This window comes from Camellia sinensis, chromosome 4 (genome assembly GCF_055761805.1).
Source record: "Camellia sinensis isolate YWXY chromosome 4, ASM5576180v1, whole genome shotgun sequence".
NCBI classification, from domain to species: Eukaryota; Viridiplantae; Streptophyta; class Magnoliopsida; order Ericales; family Theaceae; genus Camellia; species Camellia sinensis.
The window spans coordinates 225,342,869-225,367,075 of NC_138964.1; the positions used below are offsets into that span (position 1 = coordinate 225,342,869).

At 38.2% G+C, this 24,207-nt stretch overlaps 1 protein-coding gene across 2 annotated transcripts; it reads left to right on the plus strand.

Moving 5' to 3' along the window:
- Positions 1-3,141: 3,141 nt before the first annotated feature.
- On the plus strand, positions 3,142-11,743 carry LOC114279090 (uncharacterized). Of its 2 annotated transcripts, none has more exons than XM_028221276.2 (3): positions 3,142-5,616; positions 11,113-11,309; positions 11,443-11,743. In XM_028221276.2, exons 1-3 carry the CDS (start codon positions 3,313-3,315, stop codon positions 11,561-11,563), a joined length of 2,622 nt encoding a protein of 873 aa, XP_028077077.2. In that variant the 5' UTR covers positions 3,142-3,312; the 3' UTR covers positions 11,564-11,743. The 2 variants fall into 2 exon arrangements, with proteins under 2 accessions (XP_028077077.2, XP_028077078.2); XM_028221277.2 differs by having other exon boundaries at positions 11,478-11,743.
- The last annotated feature ends 12,464 nt before the right edge of the window (positions 11,744-24,207 follow it).

Here is a 24,207-nt window from a genome sequence, read left to right on the forward strand (position 1 = left end):
TTCAACTTAGTCATACTTGCATACATTTATGTATGATCTTGTTTTGTTATGTGCATTTGCAAATCTTGTCTTGTTTTGATTAAGTGTTGCTTGCATGCTTGTTCTTGCCTGGTGTGTTGCCGAGGTCATCTTAAGCCAAGACACCTTGGAACCTTTCTACACTTAGAGCTATCTTAGAACCACTTCGGTTGACCTCCACCTTCATCCTGACATATTGGCCGAGATGTCACTATCTAGGCTGAGGTACGCATCACTGAGGCCAAGATGTGCATCATCTAGGCCGAGATGTTATTATCTAGGCGTTCTAGATCCTTGATCCTTGCACTCAGTGATTTTATTCCTGGAATGGTATGACCTAGACCGAGGTGTGGCACATCTAGGCCAAGGTGTGGCACAGCTTAGTCAAGTGTTGTCCTTCCAAGCAGATGTCATTGTTACCCTGCTTGCCGAAGCTTTGCCCTTAGCCGAGATCATCACTTGCCGAAGTGCTCTTGCCGTCTAGCTTGTTGAATACACTTTGTCATGGTCTTGTCTTATCAGTCAGTCACCTTTTCGAGTAGAGCCAACCAGCCGATGCCACGTGTCCCAGCAGAGGGATTAAGTCAGTGACTGTCGAGAGAAACATATCATTTTGTATCAAATCTTGCCTTTTAGAGAGAGAAACTCTAGGAAGAAGGAAGGGAAGCCTTTGAGTAAGAGAGTGAACTTCCAAGCTTGATCGTTGGAGCTTGAACCGTTAGATTCGAGTTTTGAGGTTAGAATCTTAACCTACCACTACGCAAAAATTGAGCTTTAGCGGCGGTTTTTTACCGCCGTTAAAGGTTGTAAAACCGTCGTTAAAGCCTTTAACGGCGGTTTTGTTACCGCCGTTTATGCGCGTGTCGGAAAAAGTACAACCGTCGTAAAAAGGTAAATTACCGTCGTTAAAAGTCGACCAAAAACGGCGGTAACATAGGACCAAAAACGGCGGTTTTTTTACCGCCGTAAATAGGTTCAAAATTTTTAAAAAATAATTCTTTCTTCTTGCACTCCCCAAGTCTTGAACCCTCAACCTCTCATCCACCCACACTAACCACTCTACCATAGCCACTCTTCATGAAATATATTCCCTAAATAAATATTTAAACATTACTTTTATTTTATTGTAGATGGTTTCGCCAGAGCACGCCGGAGTTTCGCCGACAAAGACCGCCGTCATTAACGGGCGGTAATGATTGGGCATTAGCGGCGGTTTTGTTACCGCCGTTAAAAGTGGGCATTAACGGCGGTTTTTTTAACGGCGGTAACAAAACTGCCGTTAATGATACATTTAACGACGGTTTTCGTTACTGCCGTTAATAGTACCTTTAACGACGGTTTTCGTTACCGCCGTTAAAAAAACCGCCGTTAATGCCCTATTTTGGCGTAGTGAGAGACTGGTCAGTGTATGTATGTATGAAAAGGAGAGAGAGAGAGAGAGAGAGAGAGAGAAGGAGGGAAGATCATTACCTATAAAAATGCAATCAAAGATCAGTAGAGCGAGAGACAGAGATAACGAGAAGTTCCCGGAGAGTTATGGCCATCAACGGAGGAGAACTATGGCAGACGGACGAAGGAAGCGGGAAGAGGAAAGAGGGAAGAGGGACAGGGGCGGACGAACGAGGGGAAGAAGGATTTAGGGCTTCTCGTTTATTTTTTTGTTTTTGTTTTTGTTTTTTTGTTTCATAGGTGCGCGTATCACACCTTATTAAAGTGCAATTGTTCTTCACATGGCAACAGGAAGGTGCCAACTCAGTGGAGGTGTTGGGGTGGTTTTGAGTGGGGGTTTGTATCAGCTTTGGTTTGTTTTTCTTATGTAATTATAAGGACTTTGCTCCAGACCCCCAACACCCCTCTACACATCTGTGAGAGAGGGAGGAGTGAGATGGGAAAAAAATAAATAAATAATGTGTGACTAGAAATCAATTGGGGGTTATGGGGGTCAAGTATTTTCGTAATTATAATTTGATTGGCAACAATAGTGCTAACTGACGTGTATTTTAATTTTAATTTTTTTAGATTGTACAGTACTAAGTACTGGCTAGTGTGTATTATTTGATATTTATTATTATTTTTTTTTGTATTTGATTTCTTTGGAATTATAGAGTACAGACTCATATGTATTGGTTGATATTTAATTTGTTGAGATCACAAAGCACTTACTGATATGCTTTGTGTCGTCTTTAGTAATTTTTTTTCTTTTTTATTATATAATGTTAACAAGTATATAATATATTTTATTTCTATATTTTATTCAGTATTTATAATTTTTTTAATTTGTTCTTATATTTTGATTTGTTTTTTTTTTCTTTTTATTTACACCATGACGGACATACACTAAGGGTGTGTTTGATTGGAATAACTGGATAAGGGGGATTAGAATCCATCGGATTTGAGTCCTGAGTCTGTGAATCCCCGGACTATTTGGTTGGATTGGATATGTATCATGTGTTTGTTTTTTCATGGGATTAGATGTCTGAAAATGACTATTTTTAGTGAATCCAACGTTTGGTTGGACGGACTGGATGAGATAAATGACCAAAAGACTATTTTACCCCTTTTCAATAATTTATTAAATAATAACAATATTAAACATATCTTTAATATTTTAATTATTTTTATCTAGATTAAATAAAAAATTATTTTATTTTATTTTTTACACAATTAAATAAATTTATTTTTTAAAAATTAAATAAATAAAATATCAATAAAAATATATGTTATTTTTTAATTAAAATTTTAAATAAATTTGTTTTTAAAAATAATAATAATTAAACAATGAAATTAAATAAAACATCTATTAAAATTCAAATAATGAAATTAAATAAAATATAAACAAAATTTTAAAATAAAACTTCAACAAAATATCTATAAAAAATTATTTTAAATAAATTAAATAAATAAAACATCAATAAAAAGTTAAATAAAATTATTTTATTTTTAAATTGAGACATTTAAATTTTATTAAATTTTACTAAATATAATATATAATTAAATAATAAAAGATCAAAATAATAATTTTACCACTTAATCCCAATAGTAAATTGTTCCTTCAAAATTATCTCCCCCAGTATACAATAGTCCCCTATATGGAGGTAAAATGTCCGGCCAAACTCCATATTTGACAAACTGAAAAAAAAACAAACACGAATTAAATGCGTTCTCCAAATTACAATTCGCACCGTAAATAATCAAACGCACCCTAAGTCGGCAGCATTTTTGGTTAGGTATTAGAGAAGGTTGTGACTTAACGAGGGGAGGGGTGGAGGGGCGTATTCTGAATTGAGGAATGGAATGGTAAAGCATCCGCCAGACATGACGACGACGACGACGACGACGGAAAACAGAAGAGAGCACGAAAGACGAGCAACACGACCACTGCTGCGTTCATCTACTCCTCCTGAATCAACATTATCAACAACCAGAAAAAGGCTAGTAGTAGCAGTCTCTCCGTATTTCCACGAGGAAAAGGACTATGCCGCAGCAGAGGACAGGAACGATTGCAAAAGGAAGAAGAAGAGGAAGAAGAAGCAACAACCCTATGATGATGATGGAGACGACAACGGTGATTTTGTATCATTTTCTATGGGCAATCGTGAGGAGGAGGAAGCTGTTGCCGACGACAAGAAGACAATCCCCGTCGAGAACATGAAGAGGAAGAAGAAAAGAAGTGATTGTAATCAGAGGAGGAAGGAGGAAGAGCAACAAAGAAGTCACAATAATGACTTGCAGGTAAGTGCGACTTCTCCCGACTTTCAGACGGTTGTTAAAGAAGAAGACATGGAAAACAAAGCAAAACCTATATCCTCATTTGAATTGAAGAATGCTATCATAGCTTTTAAGGAAGGGGGATGCAAGAACAAGAGGAAGAGGAAGAGTAAGATGAGCAAAGAAAAGGAGGAGGAACCGAAAGCAAGTCACAATGATAATCATGGCCAGATGACGTCTCGGCACCTGCAGGTAAGTTCAACTTCTCCCCACTTTCATAGAATTGTTCAAGAAGAAGGCAGAGATTTTGATGAGCCTATTGTCTACTCAATTAATTCAAATATAGATGTAAAAGCATTCACTGAATCCAATGAGACTAACGGGCATCTACAACTAGGCAGTTCAGCTGTGTTTTCAGCAGACATTAGTGCGGGTGGTGGCATTAAAAAGAGGAGAAAGAAGAGAAACAAGGATAAAAAATACAGCGACAAGGCAGTTACTCTATGTTCTAAAAATTTCTCATGTGAACAAGAGAGGAATTACACTGGTAATGAGGGAACAAAAAAGGAGGGCGATTCAACTTCCTCCCACTTTCAGCTAGTTGTTAAAGGAGAAAGGAAAGGGGTGGACGGACCTGTTGTCTCCTCGATTAATTCAAATACAAATCCAGGAACATTTACTGTACCCACCAAGACCTGTGGAAAACAAGCCAGTGAGGCTGTGTTTAGAGTGGAGATTGATGAGAGTCGTCGCAGTGGCAGTGGCAGTGGCCAGAGGAGAAAGAAGAGAAAGGAGGGCAAACATCACGAGAAAACTTCAAATGAGTGCAGTGATGGGGAAAGGGGGATGATATCTGGTTCCTCTATTAAAGTGGAACTTACTTCTCCCATTGTTGCCATTAACAGCAACCAAAATGAAGTCAGTGGGGCTGTGCATTTGTTTGACCATAATGAGGAAGATGTCAAGAAGAAGAGGGGAATGGATGATGGCTGTTACCCTAAGGACTTGAATTCTGAGATAGTTTCTCCATGTCCCCACAAGGGAGTGGAAAAAGTGATAAATGTGTTGGAGAAGACTAGGCAATCCAGTTTTTTGGTTGAGGGCAAGGTTAATACCCTTAAACCAGTTAATAATGGTGAAGGCATTGTAGTCAATAGACCTCGGATTGAGGATGTGTTATCACAATTTATGTACAAGGGTAGTTTTCAGCAAAATGGTCAAGACAAGAACTGTGTTAAATCACCGGTTCTCCATCGTCATAGTGAGAAGGTTATTATTAAAGAAAATAGGGATGTAGAAGACAATAAACAGAAGAGAACAGAATCCTCATTTGTTGCTAAGAAGAAGATTGACCCATTCAGTTCCACTAATATGAAGGGAGGGGAGGAAAATTTGAATGAGACAGTAAGTGAAAAGATCTCATCCAAAAAAATAAGAAAGGATGAAAAAGGTAAGAAGAAAGCACATGAAAAAGTTCGGGTGGTTTCTAGTTACTTCAATACTTCGACAGGGAAACAAGTGATGCCAGACGAGGAAAAACATCTGAAAATCAAATTTCCCAAACAATGCATGAAGAAATGTCCCACAGAAGTGGGGATTTCCCACTACTTTCACAATGTATCACCAATGGAAGAAGAGAATGCAATTTCTGATTCATCGGAAAGTCGAACTGAATGCATAGTACTGCCCAAGAAAGCCCAAAGAGCAGCATTGGTTAAACCTGTTCTTTCTGCTGCTGAGAAGCGAGATGAGGCTTACAAAAGAAGAACTCCAGATAACACATGGAAGCCTCCACGCTCTCCTTTCAGTCTCCTCCAAGAGGATCATGCCCATGATCCTTGGAGGGTCTTGGTCATATGTATGCTTCTTAATCGGACAACTGGTGTGCAGGTATGTTGTCCTTTTCTTTAGCTTTCTGAACTTAATTAGTGGAATAATTGGTTTTGGTATTTTTGTAACCCATGCTTATGATACTGCTGCAGCAGCTACCTTGACAAATTATTTCACTATTTGTGAGAAATGTCAAAAAATAATTTTGACAAAATGAGTGATAACACTCTTTAGGGAGTCAATAGACCAATTCTATGAGTATCTTTGCATGACACTAGATAAATACTTCTCCAAATTGCACAAATTATCAGGGACACTACCTGGTGAGGAGCAAAGAATGATTTATGTGTGTCACCTAGTCTTATGCAACTAAATTATAGCGTATCTGAATATTCTGCACAATTTGACTGTCTTAAGAAAAGAGGAGACCTTAGTATTCAACTTTAGATTATTGTTAAACAATTACTTAATTACTTAATGAGTTCAATGGGTTGAGAAAAAATTGTAGAGAGATGTTGCCCTCTTATACAGTTGTTTTGGGAATTAGCTTTTTTATTGACTTTTTGACTTTTGACGAAAAGACGTACAAAAAAGTAGAGAGAATAATTGACTTTTACGAAAAGAGTTGACATTATCTACCTACAAAATTCACCATTATAAGTAGCTCCTGTCAAGGTGTCTACTAAGGCTCTACCTAGTCATTTGTTGTTGCACCTTTGCTAGTCCTATCCTATCAATAGCATAGCCCTCAAGCGTCAAGGTGTCCTGGAATTGAATCACCACCTGAGGAGCAACCTGTTGAATCGATGACAATGCAAAATATTGATCTAATCATTGATTCTACTGCTGATGAGAATACTTATGGGTGTGTCATATTGATGTCGAACAAAATTCACTACAGCTGTGTCACATATCCTATACTCCTGCTGAGTTTGTCACTCTTAACTGTCATATCCTCTTATCTGAAGGGGTTGGACAACAACTTATCCCGATGCAACACTTTTGTTGCAAAATTCCAAAAATGACCTCCTTAGGATAACTTATTCACCTAATCCTGTCCACAAATCAAAAATGACCTTGAGATTATTCTTGATCATTCACCTTATAAGTATGTTAAAACCATGTTTCTTTTAAAACCATGTTTCTTTGCCTAATATTAATAGTTCACTTGAGGATAAAACTACACCCAGTTTAGTCTCTATTTGATGGGGGTCAGGAAGGGCTACATCGGGTACAATCCTAACATTTGGCATAATTTGCACAAAGTGGCTGCCCTCAGTTTCAAACCCACAACCTCAAGGTAGGCTGAGTTTTAACCACTAAGACAGTGGACCCTTATTGAGGATGCTCGTGGTGGCATAATAGTTCTCTTGAGGACTATGAAGCATGGACACTTCTAAGAAAGTGGCAGATCTGTGTTGTGTGCTTGTCGGACACTTTCTGACATGTGTAAGACACTTGTCCAAATGTGTCCCATTATTTTTTGCTTTCTTAAGATCTAGACACTCGTCCGTCACTTTGACACACATGGAACTAATTATAAGTTTAAACAAAAATAACCTAGGATACAAAGAAAAAGAAAAATGAAAAAGATTTACAAAATTTAGTATTATGTTACATTTTTCTATTATCTTTGAATGATATATTCATACATATGACATATAATAAATATGTGAAAATATATATTTTGTGTGTGTTCTCCATATATCAAATCCTACATTTTTTGAAAATTGCCATGGCTGTGTGTGTGTGTCCGTGTATATGCTTCTTAGTTTGAGGATGCTCTTGATTATTTTAAGCATCAAGGCATAACCAATACACCTTTGTGTCAAGTTTAATCTCCATCCAACTATTTTATGTTGACATCTAATGGGTACATCTATGTTATTCTGGATTGTGTGTGGCCCCAGTGCACATTTTAGTGATTTACCATTGAGTTTAAATATTGGCCCAGTGTTTCAAATGAAGAATTTATTACTTGATCAAGGCATCTTGGAGCCTCTTTTTTTGTTTGTTGGTGTTTTTATAGGGATTGCTACATTTCTACCACGAACATGTTCTTCTATATGTTTTATTTTAGTCATTTTATGGATGCCTAACTATTGATGCTAGAGTGTTCATGCAAACTTTTTTTTTTTAATAGAAGTTTGGGGCTTCTTGATCTTGGCTTTTTGAGGGCGTATTTTTTTGTTCACATGCTATTGTGATTGTGGAAGTGCTTCCCCAAAACGTGAGATACACCTTTTGAAGTACTTTTCATATCTCAACTCTTTCGACTAGAGTTTTTCTTAGCCAGGGAGAAATGATAGGGAGAGAAAATGAATTGGAAGGAGAATAGTTGGAGAATACAAATTTTAGTTTTAATATGATTTTCCTGGTTTTAATATTTCTTATTTTCTTTTTGTTTCCTAATTTGATTGATAGCGCTTATTAATCTACTACATATACGGATGTGATGTATTGAACTTTTACATTTGTTCAGCAAGATTGGTTACTGAAAAATACAACTTTTTTCTTTCTAGAATTCCCTCTATTGTTTTCCTCTGATTCTACACCAATTAGTCAGAAATCTTGAGGAAGGTCAGTGTTATTTACCCTTTTTTACCCAACCCCAATACCCTGCTTATATCCTCCTTAATCACAGAGTGCATAAAATTTTGTTGTATAAGTGCAACTACACACTGCTGAAATTCTCTCTTTCAAAAGTATGGCATTCTTTTCTTTAATAGGGTGTCTTTGAAAATGTTTTGGCAGCTTACTTCTATTTCCTTGCTAATTACATATATGTATTATGTTGGATGGACTCTTCTAAATTTGTGAAATACCCCTGTTGAACTCTAACACTGTAGAACAGAGGGTCTATATATGATATGCATATGACATGCTTAGTTGGACATGCACCCACTAAATAGTTTTGTTTGTTATATAACTATGCTTAATACTCACATTTTATGCACAAAATGCTCTAATATGTTAGCTTGTAAACACCATTTTGTCTTAAAAAAATATAAAATCTAGCCACGTCTTAGTGTCCTTGGACATGAAAATTAGATGAATCCAACACTCGAGTCCTGTCATGGTGACAAGTCATGATAAGGATCAAAGTTTGCTTTAGTTTTGTGGACACAAGCACAAGCAATTCAGTTTGACTTGGATGTGCGGTGTTGGTGATTGTACAGTTTTTAATTCCTTAAGAGATGGACAAATAGTTTGATGTTTGTTTGGATGTGTGTGGTAAAATCATGAATATTATAGTGGAGAAATATAGTTGTGTAGTGAGAGATTCCTGAACAGTTCACCTATATCTAGTCAATTCCTTTGTTTTATCTTAAGTGTTCACTAAAAAGGCTCCTCTTTTTCACAAATAAATAGAAGCAAATTCTCGTCCATTTAAGTGTCTAATCTGGTGCAGAGAGATTCAAACTGAATGGGTAAAGGGAGAAAAAAAAAAATCCGTTGTTGGAGAGAATGTCTTTGTAGGTGTGTTTATTTGGAAAATTTTACCGTCTGCTCACATTTGGTATCTTCTTTACTAGTTTGACCTAAGGTGATGGTGACAACTACTTTTTGACATTAGTTTTCTTGATATGGATACAAGGTCTCAGATACTATAATTCCTCAAGAGCTCGACAATAAGGTGAAGCTATGTATTTGTGTACGTGAATTATGTGGAAAAGTCATTTTCAGAATAAAAGAAAATTAAAGTACTAAGTGTAGCTTACAGTAGATTCTATTTTAAAAAAAGGTCTCTCATTTTCGAAGCGGAAGTGGATTCCCCCCCCCCCCCCCCTCCCTCCTTTTATAACAAGTGTCCACCATGGTGGGTTTACACTGGTAAATGAAGGGATTGTTTATTGGTGCAAAGTGTTTGTAGTATCATTATCTACAAATGTGGCAAAGCAAAGCTTAAGTAGGGAGAACTGTTCAAAATCACGGTTAGCATTGTAAGGAAAATTGAGAAATTGATGAGAAATTTTCATTGGGAAGGGTGTGATGAGGGTAAAAGGGACCATTTGGTTAAATGGGAGATCGTTTCTCTCCCTAGGGATAGAGGGGTCCTTGCTATAGGGAATATCGTTGCTAGGAACATTAATCTCTTAAGCATATGGTTGTGGAGATTTCTTGATGAAAGTAGGTCGCTATGGTGTTCTATTGTTAAAAGCAAGTATGGAGTTCAACTTAATGGTAGAGATTCTAACGTGGTTAATAGAGGCAATTGTCGTTCACCGTGGAAATCCATTTCTCGCTTGTATCCACTTGTGTCTAATTTTCTTTCATTAGAAGTGGGGAATCTGTTGAGCATCCATTTTTTGGAGGATGTTTGGTTAGGGGACAGCTCGTTTGATAGAGCTTTTCCACTTCTATATCGGTTGGTTCATTCTTAGAATATTTCAATAGCTTCAGGGGCATGTTCTTCTATAGCCCCATCTCTTGGAATTTTGACTTCCCTACAAACTTAAACGAAAGGGAGGTTGTTGAGTTGGCTTCTTTGTTGGTATTGCTTGATGGGGTATCTCTTTCTTCCTCTCATGACACTAGGGTATGGAATATTATTTCTTCAAGGGTCTTTTCCTGTAAATCTTTATTTGATAAGCTTATTGATAATCCCTCTGTTCCTGTGTTTCCTTTTCATCAGAAAATTTAGAAAATGGTAGTTCGTCATAAAGTGAAGTTTTCATGTAGTCTTTAGCTCAAAGAGGTGTCACAACTATTGATGTTTTTCAAAAAAAAAAGGCCTAATCACTCTCTTTGCTCTCAATGGTGTGTGATGTGCAAGAGGAATTCGGAGGCGACGGATCATTTATTCCTTCATTGCCCGGTGGCTTTTGCATTATGGCAGCATCTTTTTGGCTTATGTGAGGATCAGTTGGTTGCCCTGCGGGATTGCATTCAAATGCTTCTTGTTAGGTTCAAAGGGTTTAGGAACTCCAAAAGAGCTAAAACATTGTGATTAAGCATTGTTTTTGCTATTTTCTAGACTTTATGGTTGGAGAGAAATGCAAGAATTTTTTATGACAAGGAATCGAATATAGCAGATTTGTGGGATAGAGTGGGGTATTTGGCTTCATTTTGGGCATTTGTATCACCTCCTTTTAAAAGAGTCCCTTTGTTCTTGATCTATAGGGATTGGACTGTTGCTTGCCATCCTAGTGTTTTTGTTTTCTCTCCTTTGTATGACGACTTCTTGTCATTTCATTTTTCTAATCTTTAATAAAATTTTTTGTTGATGCTCAAAAAAAATAAAAATAAAAATAAAAATAAAGAGTAGGGAGAACTGTTCCACATATTAAAGTGTTTCTTAAAAAATGGGGGTTTTTTCAGAATACTTTTTCCAAAAACGGTTTCAGAAACAATTTGCCGAAAAAATTTCTATTTGCAGTTCCCCCCCCCCCCCCCCCCCTTGTTTGATGAGTACAGAAAACAGTTTTGAAAACGATACCAAATGCGCTTCTTAGATTAGATTAGATGTTCAAAAAGTCTACAATTGGAGAAGATTATTGTTTGCCTGGAATGAACTGTAACTAGCTTTAGTAATAAATGAATGACTGCTTGCAGGCAGGGCAAGTTATATCAGAGCTATTCAGTTTGTGTCCAAATGCGAAGACTGCTTTGGAGGTTGCCACAGAGGAGATAGAAAAGGTGATACAAACTCTGGGTTTGCAAAGGAAGAGGGCAGTGATGCTTCATCGCTTCTCTCAGGAATATTTGGGAGAATGCTGGACTCATGTGACTCAGCTGCATGGCGTTGGCAAGTAAGTTGGCATTGGCTCTGCGGTGTTCAATTTTGTCAAACACTATTTTTTTATTTTTCATTGATGATGATGATCTATGATTACTTCAATACAGTAACATTTGATATTTTTTAATTGGCGAGACACCACCCAGGTATGCAGCTGATGCATATGCAATATTCTGCACAGGGAAGTGGGACCGTGTGAGGCCTACAGATCGCATGCTAAATAAGTATTGGTCATTTCTCTGCAGCAATAGAGCAACTATGATATGAAATGATGTTACCCTAAGCAGCAAGATGGTTGGCTGGCTGGTGTGTGTGTATAAATCATTGTACTGTACGTATATGTTTTGAGTTTCAGCACATGAATAGAGGGGTAGGTAGAGTCCATTTTAAGTGCAGGTGAATTTTATTTATATGTAAATATTTATAAAAGGGGGAATTCTTTTATTATCCTTTGACCATGTTGTTATTTCTCTCTCTCTCTCTCATTGTGTGCGCGCATTGTCAAGAACTTTTATACTTAATTAGGAACTCATTAGTAAGTCAAGTGTTCAATTCTGTCCACGGGCAAGACTCTCCTCTCCACGCTGCCCTGCCCAAGCTACAACCTGAACTATGGTTGAGCAAATGTTATTTGAGGGATCCTTGGATAAAGAATGTGAGCAAGGCATTGCCCCAAGCCATGTAAGCTTACTTCCCTTCCATATATAAGCGTTAGATATCCTTCAAGGCACTTCAAGAAGAGGATATATGTGGGAGTAGTATTGTTCTTTTTCTTGGAATGAAGGTCAAAATTCAGGCTGGCATGCGCACTCTCTTTTTGGCCTTATATACAGTCACAAATAACTAATTTGACTGTAAGAGTCGCATGTCTCTTGGAGCCACAACATGTCTCCCTTGCATTCATTTGGTAAACTCTTTCCTGTGATCTTTTTTTGGGGATTCCAAAAGGACTGTAATCCGTGAAGACTTATTAATAATTTCTAACATCAACTATTATGAAATGTTACCAAAATAAATATAAAAAAAATGTTTAAAACCCCAACCCAATGGTAAGCTTTTGAGCTAGCTACTCACGTTGATAAAATATAGTCTTAGCCCCTCATGCTTGGGCAGATGCATATCATGCAAGCAAGCATGACACCATGTGGGACAAGCTCCTGCGACGCTGTGTTTGCCTGTACCCAAAATTGGGTAGAAATATATTACACTGGCACAGCTCTGAAGACACCAATATGAATGTATGTTTTCTTGTCCCTACAAAAACAAAAAAGCGATGATAATTGATACGAGGCTCTTGCTTCAGAGCTCGCTCTCCTGTATTTCTGAGGTGCAAAAGCTACGCTTCAGCCAGCAATATACTTAAGCACCATGAGAACAAACTCTATGGAAGCAACTCAAAAAATGGCTGCCTAAAGAAAACTCTGAAGCTCCAATGAAAACAAAATCAAGTATAAAATAGGTGAGGCACCAAGTTTAAAGCTCTGAAGCCCCCATGCAAGGATATGCTCTCTCCTTTGAAAGACTCTGTAACGCGAGGCTGATACTGCTGCTGTTACGTGTAATGAGGACCAGTGTTTTTATTTGGTAAAACTAAGATACAAGCAATGCTTTTATGTAAGGTGTATTGAATTCTCTCAATAGAATAGATGTCAAATGAATGACAAACGTGTGCTTGTTAGAGGCTGGCGGAACAAGACAGCTTCATGCTTGTTAGAGGCTAGCTGGCGAACCCGCGTTTCAGTGATTCCATTGGAAAGGGCCCCTGTACGTCTCCCTGGGGATCCACATAATGCCATATTTGATATTGACAATTGTCCACCAGCATCTTCAACTTCTTTATCATCACTCACTTCAATCACCTGAGTTGCCACAACCACCTGCTTGTGCTCATCAATCTTTCCATGAGAATCCTCCTCAAATTCTTCCAAGTTCATATGATGCATCTTCTTATGTTCTTGAACAAATTGAGCTGGTTGACCTTCTGCATCATTATCAATCAACAAACAATATGAGTTCCAAGTGAAAAACACTTTTTCATGTAAATAGAAACCTCAACAAACAATAAATTAGGTCTAAAATTAATTAAAAGAATTTTCCCTCTTTAATTATTTTTTCTGCTTTCATATTTTGGTCAAATGTATTAAACAAACTGACAAGCTGCCTCCCCAGCAGATGCTGATATGTTAATGAACTTCTGAATGCCTGATCCAATTAGAAGTAGATTATGGAAACATTCACACTTATGGCTTATGCACTCATCTAGTAGATAACCAACTAACCATGCTTGGAGTGATGACTTGATAAAGATACTACGATTATGATGTACTAATATATTTGCAATATTAGGGTCAATTAAGGGTTTGTCTAGTGGATTATGTTTCTTATGTCACAATGGATTATAAGTTAACATTGACATATTTAATTCCATCAAGAAAAAGATCAACCGTTTACAATTTTTTTAGATGCATTAAGCTCATCAATTTTATTGTCATGCTTTGATGTCCTAAAAGCAACTTGTATTCCTGAAGAAATTAAAAGAAAAATTATTGATTATTCTAAGCATGGTTTTAATCTTAGAATCTTCACTACACTGATTCCAGTTATCTTTATATATTACATTACAATCAATAACAATCAATAAAAAAGCCCCAATGGTCATATTGACTTCCTATTTATGTAAAAATTCTAAGGCCACAGGCTTCAAGCAACAATCAGTTGTCCCTTCAAATCATACATTCACTCAAAGATTTCAACCACTCATTACTTTTCATTAATGTAAATAAACAAACAAACAAATAAACAAAGGGTTAATTACATGGAAGGATCTAATAAATGTAGGGATCTCCCTTAAAATTTCTAAAATTACAATATCTTCTTATGTCTGGATTTTTGCCGGTTAATTGACATTAATAGTAAATGTGCAATTACCCCTTTGCCCCTTTACTAAACCAATTTTCAATGTGTAGACACTCCATTTTTGACCGACCTTAAGACTCAGACGTCATCAATTGAGCGCTTGGTGATTGTGCATGTTGTGCTCGTTCTGAGGTTTTAGAATTTTTGGCTGAGAGCCTTGCCTCCGGGCCTCTGAACTCCTTGTGCTTTGGCTCGGTTTGTGGACCGAATCTTGTTTTCTCTTCCCGGAGGGAGGGAGAGGTCTTGTAGACCATCTCTTTGTGGTCGTAGGCCACTTTTTCCGTTTGGAGACTAGTTTTCGATTTTTGGAGCCTTCGGCCGTGCGCCTTGTCTCGGGACCGCTTAACGTTCTCCGTTTGGCGTGGTTTTTGAACCATGCATTGTTGCCTCTGCCTAGAGGAACACTGTGGTCCGGGAGACCACTTTTGTGGTCGTATACCACTTTTGATGCCAGTAGACTAGTTTTCGAGGCTTTCGGCCGCGTGCTTTGCCTCCCGATCTCTCGTCTTGCATCCGTTTTGGTTTGTTTTTGGTACAAACCTTGTTTTCCTTGTTTGGAAGGTGGTACAAGGGTGGGAGACCAATTTGTTCCCTTGGAGACCACTTTTCCTCCTGCCAGTCAGTTTTCTGATCGGATAACTGGCTTTTTTGGTCTTTGGGCCACCTTTTCTGGTCGGCCACCACACCACTTGCTTGTTTTTAGCGTGTAGACTTCTCCTACCCCTGGCCGACTAGTTTTGTTGTGGGAGACCACTTAAAGTGGTCGGCTGCTTTTTGTCACCTTTTTAGAGATATTTTTGGTCAGCTGGCACAGCTGGAGAGCCCCAGAACCATCATCCATATACGTGTATGGAGGGATGGCCTTGAAGCTTAGCTTCCTTGAGAAGCTTTAGCTTTTGTTCTCTATAAGAAGGAGGCTCCTACTCCCTCTTCTAGGTTCAAAAATTTGTGGTTTGAGTTATACATACACACTTGTATCTATATCTCTCTTTTGCTCTTGTTTTGCGCCTTAAAGTGTCATTTTGTCTCACTTTTGCACACAAGCACACACTCAAACACCATCTTTTTGTTGCTGAGGTGCTTAGGAGCTGGTTTTGATGTTCTTGGGTTGGTTTGAGCTTGAAAAACCTACTGGAGTTGCAGCTTTAAAGGTGGTCTTCAAGGGTGAGTTTCTAACTCTTAAATCCCCCATTTTGACTTAAGTTTTTAGCCTTATTTGCATGCTGATTTAAGCTTAACTTTCTCTACAAAGAGTTCTGTTTTTGCATGTTTTAAATGTTTGTTTAAGATCACTTTTCTGTTGGGGGTGATCTACTCCCTCTTAGGCCTTGTTAGGCCTTGTTTTGAGCCATCCCTCTAGGCTCTTGTTGTAGCCTTTGCATGACCTTTCTACCACTGAAATCCAAAGAATTTTCAGTGGTGGAAAGGTGGTTTTGGAGTCCTAAATAGGAGAGGGTCATCCCCTCTCCTTATATTTTGAATACTTGTTTCATATGCCTCATGTTTGAGCATGTTTGTTAAGCTTGTGTTGGCTTGTTCTTAGCATGTATTTGGGGTTATTTCAGCATGTCATACCACTGTTTTGGTTTGGTTTGGTCACCCCTTGCATGCCTTGTACACTTGTAGTGTAATCGTCAAAAACTAGTCTTGTATGCTTCATGAAGTAGTATGTCATTCTAACTTGATTTGAGTCCATCTCAGCATGTTCTCGGTGTTGTTTTTACATGATATACCTCTGTTAAGGTTTGGTTTAATAGCCCCATGCATGCTCCATGCACTTGTAGTGCAATTCCATGAATTTGCCTAATGTGTCTCATGCTTTGACATGTTATTCTAGCATGCTTTTGGCTTAACTCTAAGAAGCTTTTGTCCATGTTTTAGCATGCTCTAGCTTTGATTTGTGTTGTTTTGGTCATGCATGCCATGCTTTGTATAGCTATAGTGCATTCTAGCTTGTTAGCTTTGTGTATCGAGTCTACTAGCATGCATTGCTTGGCCTCTTTGAATGATTTGGCATCATTTGTTATGTTATTTTAGTGCATGTTTCATGGCCATACACTTGCATCTTTCACTTATTCAATGCGTTGGAGGGTTGGTCCTTTATGCCTTAAGATTAGGTCATTGAGTATGCCTTTATGCCTAAGCTTGCGAGCTATCATTTCAATGTGTTTTTGGGGTTATTATGCCATGATATAACTCTGATTTTTGTTGCTTAAGTCATTCCATGCTTGGTCTTAATAGGTGTTGTGTAATCCACCTTATTTGCCTCGTATGCACCATGCCTTATGTCCTTCATGCTAGCTTGTTTTAGCTTCCTTCCATCCATGTTTTAGTATCATTTTGGCATGATCTAGGACTATTTTGTGTTGCTTTTGCCATATCCTTCATGCTTTGTATAGCTATAGTGCAATTGGCCTTGCTAGCTTTGTGTTTTGGTGACTCATGCATGCTATCTTTGAGCTATTTAGATGATTTGGCATCATTTAATACTTCATTTCAGAGCATATAGCATGACTATGTTCCCATTTCTTTCATGACTTAAGTGCTTAAAAGGGTTGTGCATCATTGCCTTGCTTATGGCTTAGCTTGTATGCTTCCATGCCTAGGTCTTTGAGCCCCTATCTCAGCATGTTTAGGTCTTTGTTTTGACCTATTTCAGCTCTGTCCATGTTTGGTTCATGCATTCGCGCCATGTATTGCATGCCTCCTTTGTAGTCCTATTTATTAGCTTTCATGCTTTAGGACCTTTGCATGCCATGCTTGCTTTGTTTGAATGATTTGGCATCATTTCTTACATAATTTCAGTGCACTTGGTGTTGTTACGCTTCTGCATTTGTCACTCCTTGAGCCTTCTTGAGGGTTGTGCTCTTAGGCTTACTTGGTTAGCCAATGCATTGTACATGTATGCTTTGTATTTTGTGCCTTTTATTTTGGTGTTATGGCCACTGACTTGGGCATGACTGAGGTCTACCCCATTTTTGTTTAAGTCCATTTAGCATGTTTGTTTATATGTTGTTCGCATGCTTATTGTTCATTGCATTAAGTATGCCATCTTACATTGCATTGCGCATGCCATGTGGTTATTTGTATTGTGTATGCCAAGTTGTTTCTTTGCATTGAGTATGCATGTTCCTAACATTGCTAAGTTTCCCTTGTAGCATTGCATTGTGCATGCATGCATTAGCATTGTTTGCACGTTGTTAGCTTTGATAAGTTGATCATGCCACATTGCATTGAGTATGCCATGTTGTTGTTTGCGTTGTGTATGCCATGTTGTTGCATTGTTGTTTGGATTAAGTATTAATCCGAGCACGAGAAACGAGGGACGTTTCATACTTGAAGTGATGAAACGTGCCTCAATTCTCGGTCGCCGACGCTCTTGATCAAACATGATAGAGTTTTAGGCTTTATGTGTTTACTTGTACATTCATTTTATACTGAATTGTGCAATTTGACTTCTCGGCCATCACGCATTGAAATGCGTGATTAGTGGCCCGAGGGTCGAAAACTACACTCCCTTGAGCTCATGAAATAATAGGAAGGGTGGTTGTGCACACATATCTTGCAAATACATTGCCATGCCCTTTCTTGCTCTCTGTTGTAGCAAATTGGAGAAATGCAGCAACAACTGGTCGGCTAGCCAGAAAAACTAGCTGGCCGACCACTTTTTCTGGTTTTCAGCACAAAAAGTGGTCGGCCAGTGGCTGGTGACACCCCTAGGTGGTCGGCCAACCTCCCACAGGTCTCCAAGGTGAGTTGGAAGCTTTTTGGAGCTTGGTGCAAGGTTTTGAGGACAATTGCAAACAGAGGCAAATTGGGGCATCATGACGGATTTCCGAACGAGGCGACCGAGCATACATCCAGTCTTCTCCCTCTGAGAACCTCCTGTTTTACTGCTTTATTTAGCTTCTTTACTTAGCTAGCTTAGGCATTCATTTTTATACTTTAATGGTTAATGCGTTTAGCTATTTCAATTTGTCTTGTAATAATTAGTTAACTAGGATTAGTTAATTAGTTTGTTTTGTAATAATTAGTTTAATTAGCTTAGATTAGCTAGTTAGCTTTTTATTCAGTCTCTCCGTCGAGAGGGCGCAATGTTGTAATAAGCATACGTGTGTGTGATGCATGTCTTCCAACCCCCATTTCTTTCTCCCTTTTACTTAACTGCTTACGATGATTAGTTTTAGGGCATATTTTGTTTAGCATACCTCATGCTTGCATGCGTACATCTATTCATCTGTCTTGCATGCACCGGGCTCGACACATCATTCTAACTGCGTTGTATTTCAATTTCAATTTGAATACATGTATCAAGTTGCATTTCACATGCCATTCTAGAATAGCCGAGCCTATTTTAGCTGCATTTTTGCATGTGTTGCATCAGTCATCTTAACATAAATTAGGATTATGCATGATTTCTAACTAGTTCTCTGTTTTGGCTTGGAGTACACTGTGAGTGTTTTCGCTTTAGCATACTGCATGAGATGTGTATGTTTCCATGTTAGCATGCTTGCCATGAGGGTAACTGCTTATTTGATTAACTGTTTGAATGCTTGTGGGTAAAGGTTGGATTGCTTGAATTGGAACAATTCATCAAAATTCGCGTTTTAGCCTACTTGCGAGTAGCAAACTTCAAATCATTTTTCAAACGAACATGCAATGTTTTGTTCCAACTTAGGCGATCTAGTCTATACTTGTATGCTGTGCGCACACATAGTAATTCTAGATTAATAACCGGAATAAGAACACATGTATTTTCAAAAACAAAATATCATGTTTAGTAAAGGCCGATCTTTTGATCGGGCGAGCGGGGGTGGTCATTGCATGACCTTCCCCTGTTGTACCCAAGTTCCCGAGCCGAGGCAATTTTAGTGATGACGGACACGTGGCCTTAGGCACGAGTCAGGGTTTCCTAAATTCTCCAAAAATAAAATATTTAGGTGGCGACTCTGTATCTAGCAAAGTAGTCCATGTTTGGCACTTCTTTATTAAAAATCAATTTTCCAAAACGATTTGCCGGATTTGGACTCTTTGGTGATTTATCGATCTTACATCGCACATTGTGAGATTAGATTCAGAACCGTGACATGAGTCCGAACTTGTAGTAGCTAGAGAGCAAACGAATTTCGCGCCTTCGCGCGCGGAGCTCGGAGAGTTCTCGGGGCACGTTTACACAATGACACTATATTTTTATTTTTATTTTTTATTTTAAATTTAAATTAAAAAGAAAAAAGAAAAAAATCGTACCCCTAATTTTTCCTAATACCCATATCCAAACACCCATATAACCTTCTATGTCTCTTTCTCTCCTCTTCTCTTCTCTCTACCAAAACTTTTCTTCCAATCCCTTTTTCTTCACTCCTATTCTTCTTCCACAGCCCCGCCGAAGCCTCCTGGGCACTAGCACCACAACCACCCAAACCCCATTGGGCTGCCACGACGAACTTCCCCTTCTATATAAGTGAAGTTAGTTTTATTGGAATTTTTCTTTATGCTTAGTATGATTTTAAAATTAAACTTTGGTTTGTAAGTGTTAGAATATGTGTTTATGTTATTTTCTATGTTGAGTAAGGGTATTATGGTCATATGGTTATATTGTATCTCATATAAATATTTTTGATGGTTTAGGTCTATTTATATGAGCCGAAAACATACGTTTGAATAAAGCTTCTTCTTCTTCTTCTTATTCTCTCTCTTTCTCTTTGACCCAAATCTAAGTTTTTCATACTTTTGCACACCTTGCCGAGTATTCATCAGACTTTGAAAAAAAATTTGAGGTGACAACGACATGCTGATGTCATCATTCGTACGATGACGTCAGCGTGATGTCGGAGTCTGGACAGACAAGTTGGGCTCTCTAGGGTTTCCCTTTTGAGTTCAATGGTGGTTTTTCTAGAATTTTTTGAGGCCGTTTGATGTAAGTTTTGAATTTTTTAATGTTTTTCGAGTTTTTTGGGTGTAAATCTGCGATTCTGCGACTTATTTTCCATTTTGACCTAATGGGCTGCCTTCCTTTAGGTCCAAAAATAGCTATTTCAATCATCCTTGGGTGTTGCTTTGTGATCTGGTGGTGTTTGCTTAGAGTTTTGATGGATTTTGGGTCCTTCCTTGTTCGGTAGAGGCTGTTTTTCTCTTCTGTTGCTATTTTCCTTCTTTATTGCTGGTTGTTGGATTTGTTTGTTGCTGGTTGTTAGCTTTCTTGGTGTTCCTTTGGATATTTTGTTGCCATCCTTGTGTTTTTTTGGTTGATTACTGCTCCTTTTGGTGTTATGGCTGAAATAAAACCTGCTACCCCATCCTGTATGATTAAGGATGATGATTTACCCAAGTCTATTACAACTACGAAATTAAATAGTTTGAATTATCTCGCTTGGGCCCATGTTGTTAAGATTTTCTTGCGTGGCAAGAAGTCATGTTTCCTTACGAAACTTCCACCGGCTGAGGATGATGAAGGCTATGATGATTGGTTAAGTGAGGATTCCTATGTTATGGGGTGGCTTTAGCATAGTTTGGAGCCTAATGTTGCTACTGCAGTGGAATTTTTTGACACCTCTAAGGCCATTTGGGACTCCCTTGCTGAGTCGTTTTCCAATCAGAGTAATGTCTCTCGAGTTTATGAGTTGTATGAGTAGATCTTTGCTACCCGACAGTCTAGCCGTCCTCTTCCTGAATATTACAGTGGCCTTAAGATTTTGTGGGATCAATTATTGCAACACCGACTTTTTACTATTGATTTGGCTCAACAGAAGAAATGTTGGAAGGAGTTTATGATAGTATCCTTACTTTTGGGATTAGATTCTAGTTTACGCTGTTTTAAAGATCAAATTCTTACCAATGAGACTTTACTTTCTGCTGCTAATACATATTCTCGATTGTTACGTTCTTTTCTGGGACAAGATTCTTCCACAGTTAGTTCCTTTCAGACCTTGTCCTCTTCTGCCTTGATTTCTAGCAGTAGTGACCATGGACCCCATCGAGGTAGTTTTCATGGTAGCTCTAGTCATTGTGGATCCCATATTAGTTCTCGTGGTGGTCATTATTCTCATGGATCCCATGGTGGTGGTGGACGTGGTACTAGTTCTGTGTCTCATGGTGATCGGAAATGTACTCATTGTGGTTCTTTGGGTCATTTTGAACCTTGGTGTTGGCAAAAGTATGGTAAACCTGATCATATGAATCAAGTTATGGATACTCCATACTCTCAATTAACTTCCTCTCCCTCTGGTCCAAGTGCTTCCCCAATTGATTCTCATGATGCACTCACGTTTCAAATTAGCAAGTTTACCGAGATAGTCAATTTTCTCCGTACTACTCTTCTTTCATCATCTACTGCTACATTGTCTAGCTTAAGTAATATTGCATGTATGGCTCAATCCCCCCAACCTTGGCTTCTAGACTCTGGTGCTAGTTCTCAAATCTTTGGTAATTCTTCTCTTTTTAATTCTCTTCGTCTGGTTACCTGTAATATTGTACTCGCTAATGGCTCCTCTCAACCTGTTAGTGGCCAAGGCACTCTTCAACCCACTTCATCTCTCTCTTTACCCTCGAGTCTCTATGTTACCTCTTTTCCCTTTAATTTGCTTTATGTGTGTCAATTAACTAAAACTCTAAATTGCTCTGTAACCTTTTCTCCTCCTTCATGTGTTTTACAGGACCTCCAGACCAAGTAGATGATTGGTTCGAGGCATGAGAAGAATAGCTTATATTTCTTGGACATTGCTGGCTCTCCTACTCCCAGTTCTGCTGTTTTGAATGCTATTGTGTCTTCCTTTCCTAGTCATAGTATTAGTCGTGTCTACGTCTTTTGATGTAGTCCATACAGATATATGGGGACCTTCTCATACTCCCACTGTTAATGGTTTTTTTTTTTCTTCTTCTTATTTTTGTGGATGATTATTCTCGGATGACTTGGTTGTTTTTACTATGGCAGCGGTCTGACTTGTCCCATATAATTTCTAAGTTTTATAATGAAATTTTTACTCAATTTGGCAAACGTATTAAGATATTTCGATCTAATAATACTTTAGAATATGTGCAATCTGTTGTGAATGCCTTTTGTGATGATCGTGGTATTATACATCAAACTAGTTGTACTCATATGTCCCAACAAAATAGTGTTGCTGAGCAGAAACACCGCCATTTGTTAGATGTTGCTTGGACCTTGATACTTAACATGCATGTTCCTAAACAATTTTGGAGAGATGCTGTGCTTACTGCCTGTTCTCTTATTAAGCTGTTTTACAAAAACAATCTTCACACTAAGTGTTGGGAAATATTAACAAAGACTTGAAACTGTTTATTATCAAACTAAAGAAAATATTCCTTTACATACTTGGCATTTACAAGATTAGTTCTAAACCCATCATCTACTCTCACCAACTTGTAGTACCCACTACTACTTGCCTCAGTAACCTTGTAAGGGCCTTCTTATTGTTGTGAGAACTTGGAGATTGGTTGCCCCCGCATGATTGCATCCACTGTTTTCCACACAAGGTCCCCTGCTATGAACTCTCTGCTCTGGATAGATCGATTGTAGGCATGGGTAATGGACTGATGGTATTTTTTCATTATTCGCGAGGCTTGATCTCTTATTTCTTCAGCTGCCTTTATGTCATTTCTTCTGGTATCTGGAACCAAGTGTGCTGACATAGCCATTCTTGCTGAGGATACTGCCAACTCAACTGGTAGCACGACTTTAGACCCATACACTAGGAAAAATGGGGTTGCCTGGGTCGGCTTCCTCTTCGATGTTCTATATGCCCAAAGTGCTATGGGGAGTTGTTCAGACCACATGCCCTTCATCCATCATCTTGCTCAATATTCAAATAAAGGTCTTGTTAGTTGCCTCAACTTGTCCATTCCCTTGGGTGTAATATAGAGTGAACTTGTGGTGCGTGATTTGATAAGTATCCAATAGTCTTCTCACATGGTTCACAAAAGGAGTTCCATTGTCGGACAACACCACTTTAGGTATGCCAAACCTATAAATGATGTTTTCTTTGATAAAATTGGCTACTCTTGTGTAATCCGCCTTTCTCATTGGTAGGGCCTCTACTCGTTTGATGCTAACTTCAGTCGCAACAAGTATCCATTGGTAACCTTTTGGCTCCTGTGCTGTAACGCTCCGAAACTAATAATAATAATAAAACGAGACTAATGATTACTTAAGCAACATCATAATCCGAGAATAAGTCCTTCAATTCATATACTTCCAGTGTACAAAATAGTAACACATGCATTTATACATTCATAAGTCCTAACACTGAATCTATAACATGTGTTATAAACAAAAGATATGAAATAAAAGTTAAACATAAATATAATTGCCCTAGTGGCTACAACTTTCTAAGATGGTGCTTGGTTATAACAAAAGTGAGTTAGAAACTTAATACAAATAAAACCCTAGGCTTGTACAAAATAATTACAAGAATAACAAAAAAGAGAAGCTCTTGGCTCTAAGCCCTCCCAAGCTACTACCTTGGTGGAGGCATATCACTAACACCTGAAAATGATTTTCTACATAGGGTGAGCCAAAGCACAGTAAAGATACTCTAACACAATGTATGAATCATAATAGAGTTATAAGGTGAATGCATATGCAATGCTTGTGTCAAAACACTTTATATCTCTTTCCAAAACCATGCCATACTAAGTTTATATCACAGTTCATGAAATTATTCGTTTTACAATAGAAAATAGGGCGGTGGATACAACACTTGAAATCTCTAGAATGTGTCTCCAAGTAGGCTACAAGCACTATTAATTTGTCATTTTTACCGATATTAACCGGAAGGCTTGTGTAGACTGCCCGGAACTCCCACTCCGCGCGTGAGGGCGTGAATCGTTTGTTCTTAGCTACTACAGTTTGGACTCATATCACGATTCTGAATCTAATCTCACAAAGTGCAATGTGAGACTGATAAATCACCAAAGAGTCCAAAATCCGGCAAATCGTTTTTGAAAAACTGATTTTAATAAAGAAGTGCCAAACATGG

Coding starts and splice junctions, on each gene's coding strand:
- LOC114279090 (XM_028221276.2), top strand. CDS start 3,313: ATGGTAAAGCATCCGCCAGACATGACGACGACGACGACGACGACGGAA. Junction 5,617..11,112: donor ATCGGACAACTGGTGTGCAG/GTATGTTGTCCT, acceptor GACTGCTTGCAG/GCAGGGCAAGTTATATCAGA. Junction 11,310..11,442: donor CAGCTGCATGGCGTTGGCAA/GTAAGTTGGCAT, acceptor GACACCACCCAG/GTATGCAGCTGATGCATATG.